This window comes from Cannabis sativa, chromosome 2, assembly GCF_029168945.1.
Source record: "Cannabis sativa cultivar Pink pepper isolate KNU-18-1 chromosome 2, ASM2916894v1, whole genome shotgun sequence".
Classification (NCBI taxonomy): Eukaryota; Viridiplantae; Streptophyta; class Magnoliopsida; order Rosales; family Cannabaceae; genus Cannabis; species Cannabis sativa.
In genome coordinates this window covers 77,451,285-77,473,134 of record NC_083602.1, presented here as the reverse complement: position 1 = coordinate 77,473,134, position 21,850 = coordinate 77,451,285, and the positions used below count along the sequence as shown (strand labels likewise).

Sequence of the window (21,850 nt, the reverse complement as noted above, 5' to 3'; positions counted from 1 at the left end):
AGATATAGTTTTCTTTACCTAATGCAAAAGAAATCTGAAACGTTTGAAAAGTTTCAGGAATTTCATGCTTTGGCTCAAAACCAATTAGGTAAAACATTAAAGATCTTGCGAACTGATAGGGGTGGAGAATATATGGATATGAAGTTCAAAGATCATTTAATTGAACTTGGAATTGAATCCCAATATACTGCCCCTAGCACTCCACAGCAGAATGGAGTTGCAGAAAGAAGAAATCGCACTCTCTTAGAAATGGTTAGGTCTATGTTGAGTTACTCAACTCTGTCTACGTCCTTCTGGGGATATGCTATTCAAATGGCAAACGACATTTTAAATGTTGTTCCATCTAAAGCAGTCCCTAAGACACCCGTCGAACTATGGAATGGTCGCACACCTAGTTTGCGCCATTATAGGATTTGGGGGTGCCCTGCTCACGTCTTAAGAAAGAAAGAAAGCAAACTGGAATCGCGAACTGAGGTTTGCATGTTTGTCGGAAATTCTAAAGAGACTAGGGGTGGACTATTCTATAGTCACAAGGATAACAAAGTGTTTGTTTCTACAAATGCTACTTTCCTTGAAGACAACTATATGAAAGACAACAAACCGAAAAGTGAAATTGTATTAGAGGAAATGCTCACAGATACTGTTCCTTCAAATGTACCATCTTCTTCTACTCAAGAAGAGGAACATCCCACTCCCTCGGTTGTAGCAACTGAGAAAACTACTACTAAAGCTCCTGTTCAGAAAGTCACCGCTCCTCGTCGTAGTGGGAGGGTTTCAGCGAAACCATCTCGTTATGGCTTGGATGGTGAAATCAATATGGTCGTTGGTGACGGTATTGATGATGACCCATTGACCTATAAACAGGCAATGGCAAGTCCGCAACGGAAGCGATGGTCAGCCGGTATGGATTCAGAAATGGATTCCATGAAGAAGAACAAAGTCTGGGAATATGTAGAACCACCTGAAGATTTTCGTCCAATTGGATGTAAATGGGTCTACAAGAAGAAAAGAGGTGCTGGAGGCGAAGTCGAAACTTTCAAAGCTAGACTGGTCGCCAAGGGTTATACCCAAAGAGAAGGTGTGGACTATGAGGAAACTTTTAGTCCTGTTGCCATGCTCAAATCCATCTGAATTCTTCTCTCCATAGCTGCCGCTTTAGATTATGAAATCTGGCAAATGGATGTCAAGACAGCCTTTCTTAATGGGCTTCTTGAAGAAACCATCTATATGGAGCAACCAGAAGGTTATGTTCTTCCTGGGCAGGAGAATAAAGTTTGCAAATTAAATAGGTCCATATATGGGCTTAAGCAAGCTTCTCGCTCATGGAACAAAAGGTTTGATGAGATCATCAAGACCTACGGCTTTCATCAGAATGAAGATGAACCTTGTGTTTACCAACTCAAGGAAAACCAAGTAGTAGTATTCCTGGTCCTTTATGTTGATGACATTTTGATCATTGGAAACAATGTCAAGAAAATGACTCACATCAAGGAATGGCCTGACACTCAATTCGACATGAAAGACTTGGGTGAGGTAGCCTATGTTCTTGGTATTCAGATTGTCAGAAACCGGAAGAACAAATCCCTTGCTCTCTCTCAAACAGCTTACATTGACAAAGTTCTTGAGAGATTTTCCATGACCAATACCAAAGGGGCAAACATGCCCTCTAGACATGGTATCCGTCTATCTAAGGAAGTTGTCTCATCGATCCTCAAGAGATAGAAGACATGGCAAAAATTCCTTATGCTTCGCAGTTGGGAGTCCGATGTATGCTATGCTATGCACTAGACCCGACATCCGCTATGCAAGCTTGGAATCGTGAGCAGTATCGATCAAATCCAGGAAGGGTACATTGGAACGCGGTTAAGTATATTTTGAAATACTTAAAGAGTACAAGAGATTATGTATTAGTCTACAAGGGTGGTGCTTTGAATTCCTTAGGCTATACAGACTCAGATTTCTAGGGATGTCTTGAAGACAGGAAATCTACATCTGGGATGGTGTTTACTCTTGGGGGTGGAGCAGTGGTTTGGAGAAGTGCTAAACAAACTGCGATTTCGGATTCTACCATGGAGGCATAATACATAGCTGCGGCTGAAGCAGCTAAAGAGGTTGTCTGGCTTAGGAAGTTCTTCACCAGTCTTGGTGTAGTTCCTGGAATGGAAAGGCCTCTAGTCCTGCTTTGTGATAACACTGGAGCTATAGCCAACAGTAAGGAACCTCAGAGCCACAAGAGAAGTAAGCACATAGAAAGAAAGTATCATATTATCAGAGAATATGTGGCAAGAGGGGATGTACTGGTGGAGAAAGTGGATACGCAGGATAACTTGGCTGATCCATTCACCAAAGTCTTGGCTGTAACTTCATTCGAAAAGCACCGTCAGAATTTAGGATTAATTGAAATGTACTGATTTGTTTTATATCATTGCAAGTGGGAGTTTGTTGGGTTTTATGCCCTAAATAAAACTCTGTTTCAATATAATCCAGATTATTCTATATCAATAAAGTAACAGAAGTAATTTTTAATTCACTTGTGTATGTTTTGGTTCACTTAATCAATTGCTTGTCTATTTGATTTATAAATTCATCCAAACCCCTTTCACATACTTGAACATGTTTATTGTGTTGTCAACACAGTGGAAAATAAACATGACTATGTGAATAAAGTATTCCTAGATTTATCAGAACACTGCGTTTCACTGATATGACAATCTGCAACAGAGTTTACTTACATTTGGAGAAATGTTATGTTCTTTCCAGAACATAGGTTAAAGTAAAGCTCAGGTTGGATGCATGGAGTATGCATTGGAATGGACCGATATTGAACTTTGAATTAGATTTTGAAACTTACCGTAAACATCTATTCAATTCAATATCAGAAGTTGATCCTAGATCACATGATCTAAATCCTGATATGGTTAGGCTTAATTTCAAGAGTGTTATTCGTGTTCTTTGATTTGTTAGTTAAGCCTAAAACTTTAGTCTGGGCAATACATACATTTTGGGAACACGGTAGTGCGATTGAGTGGGAGCGCTAACATAAATATGGAGTCTATAGCTTCTATCTGGCGAATAGTAAGCAAAGGGTGATTTCCTTCGAGCTTAACCAAACGAGATAAATGATTGAGTACTCATTTCACTTAGTTGAAATATCATTTATACAGGGTTAAGTGTTTTAAGGATAAAATACATTGTAGGGTGTTACGGTAATCTAAGTCCCTTTACAGTGTAGATCATCCATATAGAGGATCATTGATCACATTAGGATTATAACAATGGATAACTAATAATGTGTCTATATGGTGGAACATATAGAGCATTCTATATACTGAGAGTGCAATTCTGAGTTCTATGTGTGGATTCAACGAAGAATTAATAAGTCAGTGAATTTAAGTGGTAAATTCAAGATCTGCTTATTGGAAGCTCGGATATATAGACCCATGGTCCCCTCACTAGTTGAGATGATATTACTTGTAGGACTCATTTAATTGATTTTAATTAATCAATTAAAAATTCTCAAGATAGACTTGTCGTTTCTTTAGAATTTAGCACTCATTAAGGGCAAAACAGTAAATAGAGATTTTGAAGGGCATATTTATTAATTAGGAAACTTTAATTAGTTTCATTATTAATAAAATAAATGATAATATATTATTTGATAATTATTTTTAATTATTAAGTAATTAGATTTATCATTAATATGGTTGAACAATGGAATTGGCAATATTTCACAAAAAGGGAAACTATCAAGTGTAGGAAAAGGAAAGTTGGAAAAGAGGCAAGCCTTGTTTCCACATTGCCTAGGCCGGCCCCTTTACCTTCCTTTTCCCCTTGATTTTCTCAGTTCAAAATGTCAATCATAGCCCTTGGTGGTCTTCTATAAATAGAAGGCAAAGGCTTCAGATTTTAACATCTCTGTACAAGCTTTTCACAGCATTATTCTGAAAGAATTTTCTCTCAGAAAATTCTCTCTTAGCCGCCACCCTCTCTCTCTCTATACCTTCACTGTTTCGAAATGTATGAGTGCTAGAGTAGTGCCCACACACATCAAGTAATACCTCAATCATAGTGAGGAAGGCTGTGTAGATTTCAGAGACAACAAAGAAGGACTTTCGGGCTCAGATCTTGATTATACTCTGCTACCATTAAGGAATCAAGGGTTAGAGATCTGAGTGGGAGGAGACATATATATTCCGCTGCAATCACTGTAAGATTTCTGATACTCTTATGTGTTTAATTTCATATCGTTTTAGAAGTTCATATTTAGGTTGTTAAATCAACATACTTGTGAGTAGATCTAAGTTCCTGGTAAAATAACTTCCAACACTAAGATCCTGGTAAAATAATTTCCAACAAAGAGATGTGGTGGACTATGTGTCCAAGTGTTGTCAGCAAATCAAGGCTGAACATTAGAGGCCGGCAGGGTTACTGCAACCTTTGATCCTTCCTAAGTGTAAGTGGGAGGACATTGCAATGGATTTTGTAACTAGATTGCCTAGAACTGCGGGAATGTATGATTCAGTATGGGTCATAGTGGACAGATTCACAAAATCAGCTCACTTTCTACCAATGAAAGTTACATATTCAGTGGATCAGTACGCCGAATCGTATGTGAAGGAGATAGTTCGTCTCCATGGAGCCCCTAAATCTATTGTGTCGGATAGGGATCCAAAGTTTACATCAAAGTTTTGGGTGAGTCTTCAGAAGGCTATGGGTACCAAGTTAAAGTTTAGTACAGCCTTTCACCCTCAGACTGATGGTCAGTCAGAAAGAACTATTCAGATATTGGAAGACTTACTGCGAGCCTGTGTCATGGACTTTGAGGGTTCATGGAGTAAGTACTTGCCCTTAGTTGAATTCTCCTACAACAATAGCTACCAGAGTACAATAGGGATGGCTCCCTATGAGATGTTATATGGTAGGAAATGTCGTTCTCCTATTCATTGGGACGAAACAGGAGAAAAGAAATACTTGGGTCCAGAGTTGGTGCAGAGGACCAATGAGGCTATTGATAAGATTAAGGCTCGAATGCTTGCTGCTCAGAGCAGGCAGAAAAGTTATGCTGATCCGAAGCGTAGAGATGTTACATTTCAGGCAGGGGAACATGTTTTCCTGGGAATTTCACCAATGAAGGGTATTAGGCGCTTCGGGAAGAAGGGTAAGTTAAGCCCTAGGTTCATTGGGCCATTTCAGATACTCGAGAAGGTCGGGCAGGTAGCATATGAGCTAGCCTTACCACCAGTATTGTCAGCTGTTCATGACGTATTTCATATTTCCATGTTGAGGAAATACGTGTCAGACCCGACTCATATCTTGAGTTATGAAGCCCTTGAACTACAATCAGACTTATCCTATGAAGAGCAACCTGTACAGATTCTGGATAAGAAAGAAAAAGTTCTTCGGAATAAGACTATTGCTCTGGTTAAGGTGCTTTGGAGGAACAGCAAGGTGGAGGAAGCCACCTGGGAGTTGGAGTCTGATATGAGGACTCAACATCCAGAGATATTTAGGTTAGATTTCGAGGACGAAATCCTTTTAACGGGGAGATAATTGTAATGACCGCTTTAGTAATTTTGATTAGTAAAGGCAATTAGCACTAATTTTTATTATTTTATTATTATTTGTGAATTTATTTAATTGTGGACCCCAATATTTAGAAATAAATATTAGAGTTATAATTTCTCAATTCTGGAGATTTTATTAAACTCTAGGGGTATTATTTAGCTTATATGTGAAATATGCAATTTTTGTAATTTTTGCTCGGTGACAACGGAAAATGCAATGGATGGCTAGTTTGATCACATGGATAAGTTTAGAACCTTATTTCTTAGCGGGAAATATTTTGGAGAAAATAAATTATCGGGATTGAGCGGGGTTATGGAGTTAGACCATTTTACCTCTAGCTTTAGAAAAACCTTAGTTTTTGGGTTAAGTGCCTTTTAGTCATTTTTATTTGGTAAAGAATAGGTGGCTGCCCTAAGTGAATGACACCTAGCAAGTTAACTTTCAGCAAAGGATTAATTAAAATCCTTTTTCTCATTTGAAGAAAAATCAAGAAAAGAATTAAAAAGGAAAAAAAATCAAAATTAGAGAGAGTTTTCTCTCTTTCTTTCTTTCGACTGAGGCAACCAGAGGAGATCACCTCTTTTCTTCATCATTTTTCTGGAATTCAACTAGGGAATCAAGCACTCTTGAAGCTAAGGTAAAACCCTAGAACCCTAGAGCATGTTTTTGAAGTTTCTTTAGTTTGAACTTGTGAAATTGAGTTTCAGGGGCTGTTAGGGTTACAGTTGTTTAGGGTTCAATTTTAGGGTTCATTTGAGTTGATTTAAGTTCCTAGCAGCTGGTTTTGTTGATTGGTGTGAGTTTTATGCAATTTTGAGCTTTGAGTTCAAAGCTTTGAGCTTTAATGGCAACTTGGGTTTTGGTGGTTTGTTCTGTGAATTACTGGCTGGATTATATTGTTTATGCATTGTATAGGAGCTCTGGAAGGTTTCATTGCATTTGGTAGAGAATTGAGCAAGGAATGAATGGCTTTGGGAAACCTAGTGCAAACCGGCTAGCCGGTTTGCAGTGCCACAAAAACTGGCTAGCCGGTTTTGGCAGGGTTCCCTGAGCCTTTCATTTTCTCAATTTTTGCCTTCTCGATGCCTCGGTTGGGTGTTTTCCCATTTCCAGAGTTAGAATAACCCATTGAGGATATAGCAGAACCTAGGGTTTTGGTTTTGGGTTTCCCGGGATTAGGTTTTTAATCATGTAACTTACCCGGTTTCAAAATGTGATTAGGGCATCCATCTAGCACGAGATTTCCATTCAAGTCGGCCAGCATACTTGAATTCGGAAAACAGGTAAGAACTGAATATAATATGTGATGTGATTATCTGAATGTATGTACATGTGTTTGTATATGCATGCTTAAATTGTGATTTGCACTACCAACACTTGTATGGATATGATACAGAGTGCATTGGTATAGTGAGTGTTGTTGTTATGAGTACGATACAGTGATACCAACACGAGTACAGGAAAGTGCTAAGGTGTGTGGTATATCACTCAGCGGTACTCAGGGTACGGAGTAAACCGTACCAACACTCGTACAGTGAGGTATGTTGTGTATGTGGTATAGTGGTTGTACCCTAGTATTGAACGTTCATACTCATCTGTTAAGCTCTGTAAATAGGTGTATGGGCGCCTAATTACAGGTCGGAAATTATATGATATGTTATATGCATTTCTTACTGAGTCTGTCGACTCACAGTTCTGCTTCCATGTGTAGGTAAAGGAAAGGCGAAGGCTGAACAGGAGTGAACCTGAGCTCGGGTGGGATTGTACATGTCAAAGCAGCGCGACCTGGAATTTTCGGTCTCGGGACATCTGGGAGTTGTATTTTGATAGTCGCTGTGCAACCTGTAATTCGTGTATTTTGGATTATTAACTTTAAAAAGTTTAAAAACGGGATCCCGGTACTTGTAAATATTTTATTACATTGTAAAGTTTAATATTTAATATAAAAGTTTTAATTTGACACGTTTTTTGAGAAAATTCTTTGGTTAGCAAAGATTGCACTAAAATTTGAAAAAAGCACTGTAGCGTGCCTTAGCATTAGGGCGTTACAAGTTTCATCCTCGTCGGATATCAGTAGTAGCCATGAAGAACTTTGTGCATCTATCCCCCTGCTACAGCACTTAACTCTTGGCTTTTGTCTCCATGAGATCTCTTCCCTAGGGAGGGCTTCATTCAAATTGTCTCTGGCTTTACTCAATCCTCCCCATTCACATTATCTCTACTTTCAAGTTGCTGAAGTGATGATCTAGCCTCACTCACTTGGTGCCCAATTAATTTGAAATGGACTTTGTTCCACTTCGATAGGTGTTCCTTTGTCTTTTTGAGCTTTCGGTGAAAGTTAACCGTCGGGTGATGATGAAGCTTTTCCTTCCATGCATTTTTGACAACCCAATGGCATTAAGGATCCCTTCCCCACATTAGCTCATATTTGAACTGTGATTTTCTACAGCTGACTCCACCCTCCGTGTCGAGGAGTATAGGTCTATGATCTGAAGTAGTAGCGCTGAGGACATGGGTAATAGCACTAGGGTACAACATTCTCCAATTTATTGAAACCAACGCTCTATCAAGGCGAGCTCTTTTTAGTCTGCACCCCCTGTGACATTGGATTTTTGGAACCAAGTGAATTTTCCACCATGTGACCCCAGATCAACAACGCCCGTTCTTGCGACCATACGACACAGATCAAATGAGTATCGAGCCGTGTTTCTCCAATTAGAGTAATGTAAATTCTCGTGATCCGCAAGGGTGCCATTGAGGTCACCAATAATCATAAACAGATTCAAAATGTTCAATAGTAAATCGCCTATTCTGCTCCAGAATGCCTCTCTGCCTGATAAAGAAGGAGGGCCATAGACCCCCAATCAATTCCATGGAGTGCCATGAGGATCAGATTCAATTACCACATTAATTAAATTCTTGTCTTCACTAAGCACCTTACACTTAAAACCACACCTCCAGTAGAGACCAAATCCCCCTGCCATTCCAACAGGGGGAATGTAAGTTCCTTTAATGAAGTGTAACTTCAGACATTATCTATGGAATTTCTCCTCCGCTAATCTTGTTTCAGATAACACAATCACATCGGGATTTGATTGACGAATCAGCTCTGTCAATTGTCGAACTGCCACAGGGTTCCTGAGACCGCGACAGTTCTAAGTTAGGACTTTCATTTGATATTTGGAGACTTTTGTGGGCAAGTCTCCATAGCCCCAACTGCTTGGTTGCATCCAATTGATCATTAGTGGCATTATAATTCATTTGTTGCTGTTGAACTTCAGTCTATTGTTGATCTTAAGGTGCAATGAAATATTACTAGGACATGATAAAGGTAAAAAAAACAAAAAGTCATAAAAAATAATAAAAATGATTATATATATACTAGGTTAATGTTACGTGCAATGTACGTATACATAATTTTTTTTAATTAGGTTTAATTAAGTGATGTTAAGTGTAATACATGTATGTTAAATTTTTTTAATTAGGTAATGTATTTTATTTTTTAATTTTTGAAATAGAGTTTGAGATTTTGATCTTTCACAATTTTTTTAGCTATTGCGACTACATTGGTGTACTCTTTAGATGTGATTATGTATATACATATTTTATATATGCAATAAAAGAATGAATTTCATTATTATACGTATTTTATATTTATTTCTCTATGTATAAGAATTATATTAGAATATATTTTGACAAAATTTAAATTTGATTAGAGAATTAATTATTTTTAAAATATATTTTATATATTACGTCTAAACGTATATTTTTAAAAAATAATGGTAGTGATAGATACAAAATTCTTAATTTGTAGTTAGGAGAGTGTGATTATAATAAAGTGTACAAATTATTGTCGTGAAATTAAGGTTTAAATATAGATATAATTTTTATTTTAAATATATATAATTGAATTTTTTTATATAAAATATCTAAATAATTTTTTTAAAATACATATAACTATATTATAAAATTAATAAAGAATATTCTGTTAAGTAATTGGGATATTCAGTAAAAGTTAACGTAGAAACAAAAAAACCTCGTTAAACCAAAAATTCTCTTACATATAGCCACACTTTATATAAAATAGATAGGTGCACTATTAATGGTATTACCCATGAATGGGTAAAATTAGAAAAATTTGAATTTTTATGCTTAATTTTTCTATCTAAAATTAGAAATCTCTCATTTTTACATCATATGGGTTGAGATTGTTTTATCAGTAGAAAAAAAAATAGCAAAAAAATAAAAGAAAAATAAAAGTTCAGTTTGACTCATATATTTTTATATGAACATATTTTTAATATAATGTGAAAGAGATTTTTTTTTTTTGATTAAGTAGTTAAATTAAGTATAAAAATTTAAATTTCTCTTTTGTAATTCGTTATTAGATTAAAATTTGATGGTTTAATATTTTTAAAATTAATATATATATATATATAGTTAATTAGTAACCATTTATGGGTAATACCCATTGAGAAGTGTTCCTTGTATATGAAAAATTGTTTAATGTTGATTTTTTAAAATCACTATCCATAGGTAAAATATATGGAAAGAATTATTATTTTATTTTTTTAAAAAAATAAAACTAAAATTTAAGATAATCTACCATTGTCGATAATTTTTTTTTAATAGTTAATAATAACAATAGGAATCAAAATTAGTTTGTTAGAATAATTGTTTAAAATTTTTATAACCCAAATTTTATGAAATATTACTAATATACAATACAATACCTAATGATGTTATTTCACATGTCAATTTTTTTTAATTTATGTCCTCACATATATTCATTTATAATCTCACTATTATCCATATTAACTGTTAAAAAAAATAGATAATTCATGTGGCAAACTCTTTTGAAGAGTTACATTAGTGGATACCTTAATAGATGACAAATAACGCCTATGGAACAGAATAGTTTTTTTTACTATTCTATTTTATGATTTTTTTTATTCTTTCTTTCTTTCTCTACTATCTTTTATCATATTTATAGTTAATTGCCGATTTAGCAATTTACTCATGCTCTTCTATTAATATCTCAATTTTTTTTTTTATTGTTTGTTTCCTATTATTTTAACATTTATCTCGGATGAAGTTGGTCATTTAATTTGGGAAATTTGAATTTCCATGCTTAAATAACCTAAAAATTTGTCTCCTAAATGCAAAGTTATAAAAATTGGTAATATATGACACTTTTTGTATTTTTCCCATAATACCCTCCCCACCTACATCTACCCACTCCAACCTTTTTCTCATCAATTCAACAAACAAAATCCCCACCCAAAAGCTTCCACAACCACCAAAAAATTTTTCTTCTCTTCACTCATCACTAAAAGCTACAACCTTCCACACTACAAGCTACCACACTAATCCACCACATTACAAGCTCCATCAATGGGTAAGTAATTAATTTTTTTTTTTTTTCTAAATCTAGTTTGTTGTTGTCATATTTAATTAAGAACGTTGTGTTTGATGATTGATCTGTGGATTGTTGCTGTTATTTTGTTATTTTTTCTGTTATATTTTTTGCTGCATGTGAAAACTGGGATTTTGCTGTTTTTCTGCATTTTTTTTCGTCGGGTCCGATGGGGCCCGATGCTGGCCCGATGGGTGGCCCGACGTGGGAAAAAATTTGTTGACAGGGGTGATGGGCCGATGGGTCCGATGGTCCATCACTGGGTCCGATGGTCGGACCCTCATCGGGTCCGATGTGTTTTCCTAATTTTTTTTTTTATTTTTTGGAACAAGGGTCCGATGGTCCCATAGGGGGTCCGATGGTCGGACCATCGGACCCATCGGCCCAATTTTTTTTTTTTTTTTTGAATTTTTTTTTTGAATTTTTTAATATAAGGTCCGATCCTTGTGGGGTCCGATGGTCGGACCAATCGGGCCAATCGGACCCTACGGGATTTTTTTTTTTATTTTTTTAATCTATTATTATTTTTTATTTATTATTAATTATTTATTTTATATTGATTTATTATTTGTGTTATTAGTTATTTTTTTATTAATCATTATTAGTTATTAATTATTATTTTAGTTAATGTATTAAGAATTATTTTTTTTTTTAGTTATTTTATTAACTATAAATTATGAATTATTATTAATTATTATTTATTTTTTTAATCTATTATTATTTTTTATTTATTATTATTAATTTATTTTATATTGATTTATTATTTGTGTTATTAGTTATTTTTTTATTAATCATTATTAGTTATTAATTATTATTTTAGTTAATGTTTTAAGAATTATTATTTTTTAGTTATTTTATTAACTATAAATTATGAATTATTATTAATTATTATTTATTTTTTTAATCTATTATTATTTTTTATTTATTATTATTAATTTATTTTATATTGATTTATTATTTGTGTTATTAGTTATTTTTTTATTAATCATTATTAGTTATTAATTATTATTTTAGTTAATGTTTTAAGAATTATTTTTTTTTAAGTTATTTTATTAACTATAAATTATGAATTATTATTAATTATTGTTTATTTTTTATGGTTTGAGTAATAATTATTAATTATATTTTATTATCAATTAATAATTATTTTTTAATTATTAAATTTTTTTTATTATGAATTATTAAATATTGTTTTATTATGAATTATGAATTATTATGAATTATTATTTTATTATCAATTAAGTATTATTGTTTTGTTATTAATGATTAATTAAGATATTTTTCGGTGAGATTTTTGTTGTAAATTATAACTGTGTTTTTTTAAATGTTTGTGACAGATTCAACTGTTAATGCGTGTGTTATGTATAATGGTGTTTGGGAGCTTGATGGTAGAGATTGGATTTATAAAGGGAGTGCCGCTTTGACAATTGACATTGATCCGAACCTAAGCTACTCAGGTTTGGTTGATGTTTTGTACGAAGAACTGGATGTTGACAAAGCGGAGTATGACTTGAAATTGGAAGTAAATTACAAGTACAGGAAAGGCTATGAGTATCCTCCTGAAGTTATTCGAAATGATAAGCGTGCAAGGTACTTTTTATCTACACTTGCGAAGAAGCCAGATGAATTTATTCCTTTGTTTGTGACTTTGTTAAAGAAGAATGTTTGCGTCGATCCTAGTCCCACACCAAGTTTTGTTAAGGATAATCGTAGCGAGGTTGGGAGTTTTGTTGGTCCAGAAACAAATCCAGAGGTGTTGGTTGCAGATGTATTACCTGAATTAAACAATATGATGCCGAGTGCTGATATTGTAGCACAAATGCCGTTCATCGATGGTTTTTTTAATGGTCCAGACCCTGAATGTTATGTTGAGGGCAATGATGGCGTAAGAGACGACCAAGGTGCAGAGGCCCCTGCTGCTGTACCTTTGAACTTGACTCCACTATCGTACCAAATACCACCGAGGCCACCGACACGGAAAAGAATGCCACGTAGGGAAAATTGTCAAACACCTGGTACTAGTAGTAGTCGTCCAGGCGAAACCAGTCATGCTAGAGGAACTACTGACAGTACAGGTCCTGATAATGGTAGAGAGACCAATGATATTAGTGGTCCTACTGATGCTCGAGGTACCAATGTGACTGGATGGAGCGATCCATTTTCTTCTTCGACAAGTTACGGTAAATTCAAGGAGAAAATGTATACAAGAGAAGACATCGAGGATCATAGTCATTATATATCTACGGGTGGCACACTGTGCGGGGAGTTACATGTGGGAAAGTTTTTTAGAGACAAAGAGCATTTAAAGATGGTTGTTGGCCTGTATGCAATGAAGAAAGGGTTTGACTACTACGTTAGGAAGTCCGGTACTGATATTTGGTACGTCACATGTAAGGATACAGATTGTGGGTGGAGATTAAGAGCGAAGAAGAACGTACTTTCTAACATGTTTGAGGTGAGTACATTTCATAATGTACATACATGTTCCCTTGATCTTCGAGGAAAAGATAACCGTCAAGCATCACCTGTAATAGTTGCCCATCTAATTAAGGATAAGTTCACAACTGACGGCTCGGATCAGTTGCCCTCTGATATAAGAAAAAGTATGCACAAGGATTACGGGATCCAAATGAGTTACGAAAAGGCATGGAGGTGCAGAGAGAAGGCAATACACCTGACTCGGGGTACACCTGAAGATTCGTACTCTTTATTACCTAGTTACTTGCACATGCTACAGTTGCGGAATCCAGGTACCATCACGGATTTTGTGGTAGAAGATGGTCGCTTCAAGTATTGTTTCTTCTCTCTGGGTCCTTCTATTCGGGGGTTTAAGTTTTGTAGACCTGTTATATGCGTTGATGGGTCTTTCTTGAAGACTAGGTATGGTGGGCAAATGTTGTGTGCAGTGGCTTTGGATGCAGGGAGTCATATCTTTCCGATAGCTTTTGCTATAGTTGACAGTGAAAACCACAATTCCTGGACCTATTTTATGAGAAAATTGAAAGAAACGATTGGTGATGTTGAGAACTTAGCTTTTGTTTCGGATAGGCATCAAAGTATTGTTCGTGCTTTGGATATCGTGTTCCCTGATGCACACCACGGTGCATGCTACCACCACATTATTATGAACGTCAACCACAAGTTCAAGACTGACGTCTTCACGAATCACATTTACACGTGTGCGTACACGTATTCAAGATCAGAGTTTCACAGAGAATTTGAGAACATTCGGGCCATGAATCCAGCGGTTGCAAAATATCTTGAGGAAATCGGATTTGAAAAATGGGTCCGGTCGTACTTTCCAGGGGTACGTTACAATGTAATGACGAGCAACTGGGCTGAGAGCTTCAACAACACAACTAAGGATGCAAGAGGCTTCCCGATCACTGCTGCTGTAGCATTCCTGAGGTCCAAAGTCCAGAAGTGGTTTGCTTCACGAAAAGAAAAAGCTGACAAGTGGACGAAACCCCTAGCACCAGAAATGGAGGAGGACTTGGCATTGCATTTTGAAAAAGGTCGGTTTTTGAACGTTGACTCATGCGGGCCTTACACGTTGCAGGTTCACCCTGGAAGAACAGTTCTCACCGGTGGCGTAGTGGACTTCCAGGAAAAGAGTTGCACTTGCGGCTTGTTCCAGTGCATGAAGTTTCCTTGTCCTCATGCATGTGCTGCATCTCAGGAGCGAAGTATTAGCGTGTACACACTATGCTCGCCATATTACACAACAGAATATTGGAGGAGAACATACGAAGGAACAATTATGCCAGTTGGTGACGAGGATGATTGGGAATTACCTGATGACATAAAGAACATGACAGTTGGAGTGCCTGTTGAGAAGCAACCAGTAGGGCGACCCAAGAAGCAAAAGGTTGGAAGAATTAAGAACAACCGAACTGCTTGTAATGGTGAAAGGATTATCAAATCACGAAAATGTAGCAAGTGCGGTGCCACGGGACACAACAGAAGCACTTGCACCTACCGAGGTTTAACATAAATTTTTAGTTTATTTGTATCGTGATGGGTTGGACTATTATGTATTGTTATTGAATTAATGTTGGACTATTTTAAACATTAGAATTTGTGATATTTTATGTTTACATAATTATTATAATTTGTTGCACGAAAGAAAGGCGTAAAATTTGTATGAACTCTTGAAAAAACATAAACATACCAATAAAAAAAAACCATTTACATTGTTATCTTAATAAATACCAAATAAAAAAAACATTTGTTCATGCTAAATTCTGGTAAAACAAATCTACACACCACCGCTCTCTAAATTTCTTCATATTCTCATCGTGCACATTATCAAACGTAGTCTCCAGCATACTATGCTCGATGTGCTCTATCACGTACATCCCGCAGTTACCGCTGTATGAGACAATAAAAAGTAAATGAATAAAAGTGTGCAAATTAAATTCAAGTTAAATAACAAAAAAATCAATTGTAATTAAGTTACCTTGTCTTTGTCTGTGGAACAACGGCCCGATCCATGACTTTTGAAGTGAAATTTCTGACCTGGCTCTCTGAGGCGGTAAGTTGAGGCAAGAGGATCATGTCATGACTCTCGAATAGGCCAGCCTGCAGCAGCAAATTCGGTAGTAATTTTTCCCACATTTCCAGGTGACGGTTCAATTCGTTCGTGGAAATCGATCCGAGGCTGGAGTCAAATATGTTCAACAACCAATGATCCAGATCTATCTCTAATGCCACCCAATGCTTTGCTCTATCGAAGTAGAGGGCCATATATATTCTCTCCTTGTTCTTCCAACTGGCCAAGAATTGACTTTCATCCCCTCGGATCAAATCTAATATGCCCTCGTCCCACTGATAGTTAGCCTGGTCATCACCCGCAGCTTCCCACCGAGCAATAACTCCTGCTGGGAAAATACACGGCATTATGACACATCTATTCGGGTAGGACTCGGGATAAAAGTGTTGCCGCCTCCTCATCAAATGGAATGCCGCATCCAAATGCTAAAACATGAAAATTAAATATGTCAGAGTTAAATAAAAAAGAGTTAGATAAAGTCTTTAAAAGCAAAAGCAGTAAAAAAGTCTTAAAAACTTACATCGTTCCCAAGCCAAAATTTCGGAGTATGCAGTTCGAGGAACCAAGACGAATGGTATCGACCGGTGAAGCACTCTCTCGGGTAATTGTTCCCAATCTGGCCGAGTACCCAATTGTGAAAAGTCTTGAGCAGCTTCCGATCAACCACTCTAAGTGGGTCCGCATTCACGAGTGTCGAAGTAGCCCTAGCCTTCTTCTTCATTTCAGTGTACTCAGCGAACCACCTAGGCCGCCTTCTCTTCCTCCGGTTCTCCATGACTTCTGGAGCTGTCTCTAACACCTGCACCTCAGAATCCTGAGTATCCCCGATGCTGGTGATATTCGTCTTCTCAGGTGTACAGAACATGTCATCATCATCCGGTTGGTAATCATTTGGGAGAATGAAGTCATCTTCCGGTGTCCGAGCCTCCTCTTCCGGTTGTGGCTGTGGCTGTGGCTGTGGCTGTGAATCTGCTGCCGGCCTTCCAGGATCTTGCAGGAGCGTCATTATGGTCTTCAACTGATCCATAATCGCTGTTTGTCCTCTTAGCAGAGCGGCCTGCCCCCTCTCCACAGTCTCCAACCTTGCCAAAATGGCAGGGTATACTGGATCGCGAGCCTCCGAGGTGCTGGGAATGGAAGCTGACGGGGGAACAGGAGGACCCTGTGACGCTGCAAGTGGGTCAACACCAGACCCATCAGGAACTGAAGCTGGAGATGGGTCAACACCAGACCCATCTGGAACTGCGGGCGGTGCACGTGGAGGAGACGGTGGAGGTGGTGTAGAGTCTTTAAATATTCGGGCTGCCTCCGCTCGCTCTTCCAATGTGGAGGCCAGCTTTTCGGCCTGGCTTCGCAAAGCATCCTGTGTTGGTTGCCCATCCTCACCCAACACAAGTTCCTCCAAGTCAACAAATAACGGAGGCTGACCCCCGGTTATGTAACTCACAAACTCAACCTCGTTCGGCCGAGGACATAACACGGAGTACACTGTCAACTGAAAAATATAACAAATATATTAATATAATATATGGAAATTAACATGAATTCAAAATAAAGCGTAACAAACTTACATTTTTCGCAAATAATCTGGTGACTTCATCCTTCCCGAGTGTAGTTTTCGGCTTACTTTCCCAGTTGACCATTCTCGGAAAGCCATGCGACCTCCTCACTGCATACTCGTTGCCCAGCTGTAATATGGCCTCGTATGCCCAATACTGCAACGCTGCAGCATAGCCGTAGGCTGAGTATTTTGCCTCCTTCTGAGTGACTCCCTTCTCAATCTTTTTCAACATCTTATTCTTCACATCCAAGTAATCCTTGTTACAACTTTCCATCAGCTTGGTGTAAGAAATCTTTCCCCAGGGATACTCGTAGAAGAATGGAAGGTTATCAACCATTCTTATCACAAAAGGAGGAACGGCAGTCTTCTCCTCCTTACCAGTGAGGACGCCCATAACAAACAAGGCCATCCCCAACTTGTAAACATCATCAGCTTCTGTGCAGCTCTCAAAAACTCTGCGCAGTTGGCCGAAGGTGATCGAAGCACTACCGTTGAAATATTCCTGAATCAACCGGTCAGAGCTTCCATTTTGTTTGATGTCTTCCTCAGTAGGGCCGGGCAATAAGTTTAACCCGGTGACCAAGCCGAACTCCACCCTCCCAAATCTACATCTCTTCCTTCCAACATAGAAATGGACCTCGTCCGGCTTGTCAGATTTTATTTTGTGAAGCATCAACTGATGAAAAAATGCTCCAGAAAATTGTATGGGCGCTCTCTCGAAAAACTGCTTGAAAGGGGATTCCCTCACCCTGTCCAATAGGTTAAATTCTTCAAATTTATCCTTAATCTTCGGGTAGTAGTAACTACCCCCGCGCCATGTGACACGGCCAGTGTAATGGTCCGACACTGGAATTATAAGATGTGCACTTCCCTGAAAAAAAAAAACCAACAACGATAATTAATAATTAATAATACAAAAATACAATTGGTAATATACTTACATAATTAATAACCAACAACGATAAATAATTAATAATAAAACATAACCAATAATGAATAAAACAATAAAAAATAAAACAATAATTAATAATTAATAATTAAACAATAATCAATAAAACAATAAAAATTAAAAAAAATAATCAATAATTTATACTAAAAAAATAATACATAAGTAATAAAATAATAAAAGATAAAACAATAATTAATAATTAATAATTAATAAAACAATATTTAATAATTAATAAAACAATATGTAATTATTACAAAAACAATAAAAAATAAAACAATAATTAAAAATTAATAAAACAATAAAAATTAATACAATAATTAATCATTAATAATAAAACAATAATCAATAAATAATAAAATTAATAAGACAATAAAAATTAATACAAAAGTTAGTAATTAATAATAAAACAATAATTAATAAATAATACAAATTTATAAGACAATAAAAATTAATACAAAAGTTAATAATTAATAATAAAACAATAATTAATAAATAATACAAATTCATAATTAATAATTAATAATTAGTAAAATATTAATAAATAATAACACAATACAAATTAAAACAATAATTAATAATTAATAATAAAATGATAATTAATAATTAATAAAAATTAATAATTAATAACTAATAATTAGTAAAAAATAATAAATAATAACACAATACAAATTACTACAATAATTAATACTACAACATTAATTAATAATTACTAAAAATACAATAATTAATAAAACAATAAAAAATAATACAAAAATTAATAATTAATAATAAAACAATAATTAATAAATAATACTAAAACAATAATTACTAATTAATACTAAAACAATAATTAATAAAATAATAAAAATTAAAACAATAATTAATAATTAATAATAAATTAAAAATTATTACTTACCAATAATTAATTAAAAAATACTTATTAAGTCATTAAAAATAAATTAATACCTAAAACAATCACTAAATAATATAATAATAAATTAATACCTAAAACAATTACTAAATCATTACTATTAAAAAAAAAAAAAAAAAAAAAATTTAATATCGGGTCCGATTGGACCGATGGGTCCGATGGGTACCCAATCGGGCCAATCGGTCCAATCGGACCCATCGGTCCAATCTCCCAGCATACACCATAACAGTCCGACCCAACCCCCAATCGGACCATCGGACCCATACACGAACACCCCAATCGGACCCGACCCACACCCCAATCGGACCATCGGACCCACCCCAATCGGACCATCGGACCCACCCCAATCGGACCATCGGACCCACCCCAATCGGACCATCGGACCGGTCGTCTTCCCCAGATCCGAAGCCCATTTTTCAGTCGGGATTCACAGTCGATTCCCATTTTCACAAAAAAACCTAAATCTAACCAATAATATCTCACAAACAATCTCAGATATAAGTAATCTTAAAAACCTTTCTAAAAAAACAAAAAAAAAACATACCTTTGACATCGATGTTGGCAGTTCGTCGAATGGGTGTCACGGGTCCGGCGAGCAGCGAAGAGAGAGGAAGTATGAGGGTCCGACTGTGTGGGTTTGGTGTGGGAAGTGTGGGTTTCGTGTGGGAAGTGTGGGTTTGGTGTTGGAATGGGAAAGGGTTCGGCTAGTGGGGAAGAGAGACGAAGAGAGAGGAAGAGAGCTGATTACAAATGAGAGGGGTAGTTTAGGAAAATTGATAAAATGGTCATATATTACCAATTTTTATAACTATGCATTTAGGAGACAAATTTTTAGGTTATTTAAGCATAGAAATTCAAATTTCCCTTTAATTTTACGTCCAACAATCCCAATTGATTATTTTTCTTCTCTCTTGCCCTTCATCTCTATATGTATAATATTTGTTTTGTGTTCATTCGTTTAAATGTTTTAAGCTCGATATAATGGTCTAATAGTTATCCTAAATGGAGGTGTGGTATAGTTCCACTAAATGAAAAGGTCTCTAAATAATTATTTCTAGGATGTTCTTCACTCACTGTTATTGATCCCAGAAGGTGTCTGGTGGAATGATAGTCGAGTGGTGTTCCCGGATGACTATCATTCTCTCACTAGGATCAGTCTTCAAGATAGCAAGCCCTTCCCTGGAAAGGAGTTTCAGCTGGCTAGTTATCCTTCCTGGATTGGTAGTTTCAGATTGTCAAGTTCGGTAGACATATATCCTATCTCGAAGCGTCTTCAGCTAGGGTCTGTGGCCCTCAAGTCTGGAAGCTCATTCATGTTCCGGGAGGCTCTGGTACTTATGCTGACGTGAAGACTTCACTCAAAGAGGAGTTTGTTAAGTTAGTTATTTCTAACTAACTTAGCAACCTCATTGCTTGCAAATACTGACTTTAGGATCTTGATCCTAAGGCTATGTATATACCACCTTGGCTTATCATTTTAAGGACGACTGGAAATTTAGGAGTTGGAGAACTCTGTTAAGATGAGATTGAGATTTTGAGAGAGAGAGAAGATTGAGGTAGAAAGAGGTGTAGAGAAAAGAGATAGATTGAGTTTGAGTTTTGTAAGAATAATCTTTTGTACATGAAGAAGATTCTTGGCTGTAAAGTGTTAGAGTTGAAACACTTTTTATGGACTCAACAAAGAATATCGTGTCGATTGTATTGTACATATTCTTGCTCAATCAATAAAGATGGATTACGGTGGTGTTCTAGAACTGGAGTAGAGCCATAGATCACATCGATCTATCAGACTTGAACCATTATATATCTTGGTGTTGATTTCTTTATTTTCTACATTTAGTGTTTTCTAATTTTAATACTCTGTTTGCTCCTGTTTTATTTTTTGATTATTGTTTTAATTATTAATCTTGTCATTGCTAATTGTTTGATTGTTTAAATAGTTTCATCAATTTGATTATACACCATTAGTCTTAATTTTCCCATAGGAGGCTTCTTATAATTTTTGTAAATGAGTCTAATCTCTCAACTATATAATTAAATTTGGTCTCCATTGAAACAAAAAATATTGTCAATTAAACGTACGCACCTAAAACTCATGTATGTATCTAATATTTTTTTATAATTAAAAAAAATCATATAATGTTTTAAAAAATTAAAATAACAATCTTACATGGTTATATAATTATATTTTGTATCTTTTCTAAAATAAGAAAGACGAAGAGTTTTAATTATATCAAGACGAAGGCTTGGCAAGGAACAGTGGTGGAGTCGGATTGTCTCTCAGTAGTTTAAGCAATTCGTAGTAATCTTTCATTGTTATCCTATTTTGGAAGTGTTATTTCTGATTGCAAATTGTTATTAGAACAAATGTGTGATGTTTCTGTTAATTTTATTAGACGGTCTGCTAATAGTGTTACTCACTCCTTTGCGAGAGCATCCTATTTTATTGTTGATCGTACTCTTACGAGCAATGATGTTTCCACTTAATTGCTTCATGTAATCACAAATAATTGCAAGTAATAAAGTTGATGATCTTTCTTCAAAAAAAAATATATATCGCAAAATATTTAATTTAATTCTATTTATATTAATTATTATTGATTTCTCTCCAAGAGTAGGATTATTATCTTTTTTAATATAAATTATCTTTGGGGACTTTTTTTTATATTATTTGTGGATTTTTTTTTTTTTTACCAAGAATATTATTTGTGGACTTGATGTCAAGTGTATAATATTTTTTTTTTTTTGACAAAGAAATCAATTTATTTTGATGAAAGGATATAATACAAATGTGATGTGATTCATGATGAAGATTATTATTATGATGCAGGCTTATATATATATGCATAAAATAAGATGTGATGATCACATAGATAATATTTGGAATAAATAAACTA

At 35.5% G+C, this 21,850-nt stretch overlaps 1 protein-coding gene across 1 annotated transcript; it reads right to left on the bottom strand.

The window, feature by feature from the left end:
- Window positions 1–15,132: 15,132 nt before the first annotated feature.
- Window positions 15,133–19,372, bottom strand: LOC133035135 (uncharacterized). Its single transcript, XM_061110911.1, has 4 exons — window positions 17,105–19,372; window positions 16,054–17,028; window positions 15,441–15,958; window positions 15,133–15,352 (listed from the first exon to the last, which is right to left on the bottom strand). The coding sequence occupies exons 1-4, from the start codon at window positions 17,765–17,767 to the stop codon at window positions 15,214–15,216; spliced, it is 2,295 nt and encodes a 764-aa protein (XP_060966894.1). The 5' UTR covers window positions 17,768–19,372; the 3' UTR covers window positions 15,133–15,213.
- Between the last annotated feature and the right edge of the window lie 2,478 nt (window positions 19,373–21,850).

What these genes read in the sequence shown, in the direction of transcription:
- LOC133035135 (XM_061110911.1), bottom strand. Translation starts at nt 17,767, where the DNA reads ATGCTTCACAAAATAAAATCTGACAAGCCGGACGAGGTCCATTTCTAT. An exon ending in AATTTTGGCTTGGGAACGAT is followed by an intron (nt 15,959 to 16,053) that starts GTAAGTTTTTAA and finishes TTCATGTTTTAG; the next exon opens with CATTTGGATGCGGCATTCCA. An exon ending in GTTCCACAGACAAAGACAAG is followed by an intron (nt 15,353 to 15,440) that starts GTAACTTAATTA and finishes TGTCTCATACAG; the next exon opens with CGGTAACTGCGGGATGTACG.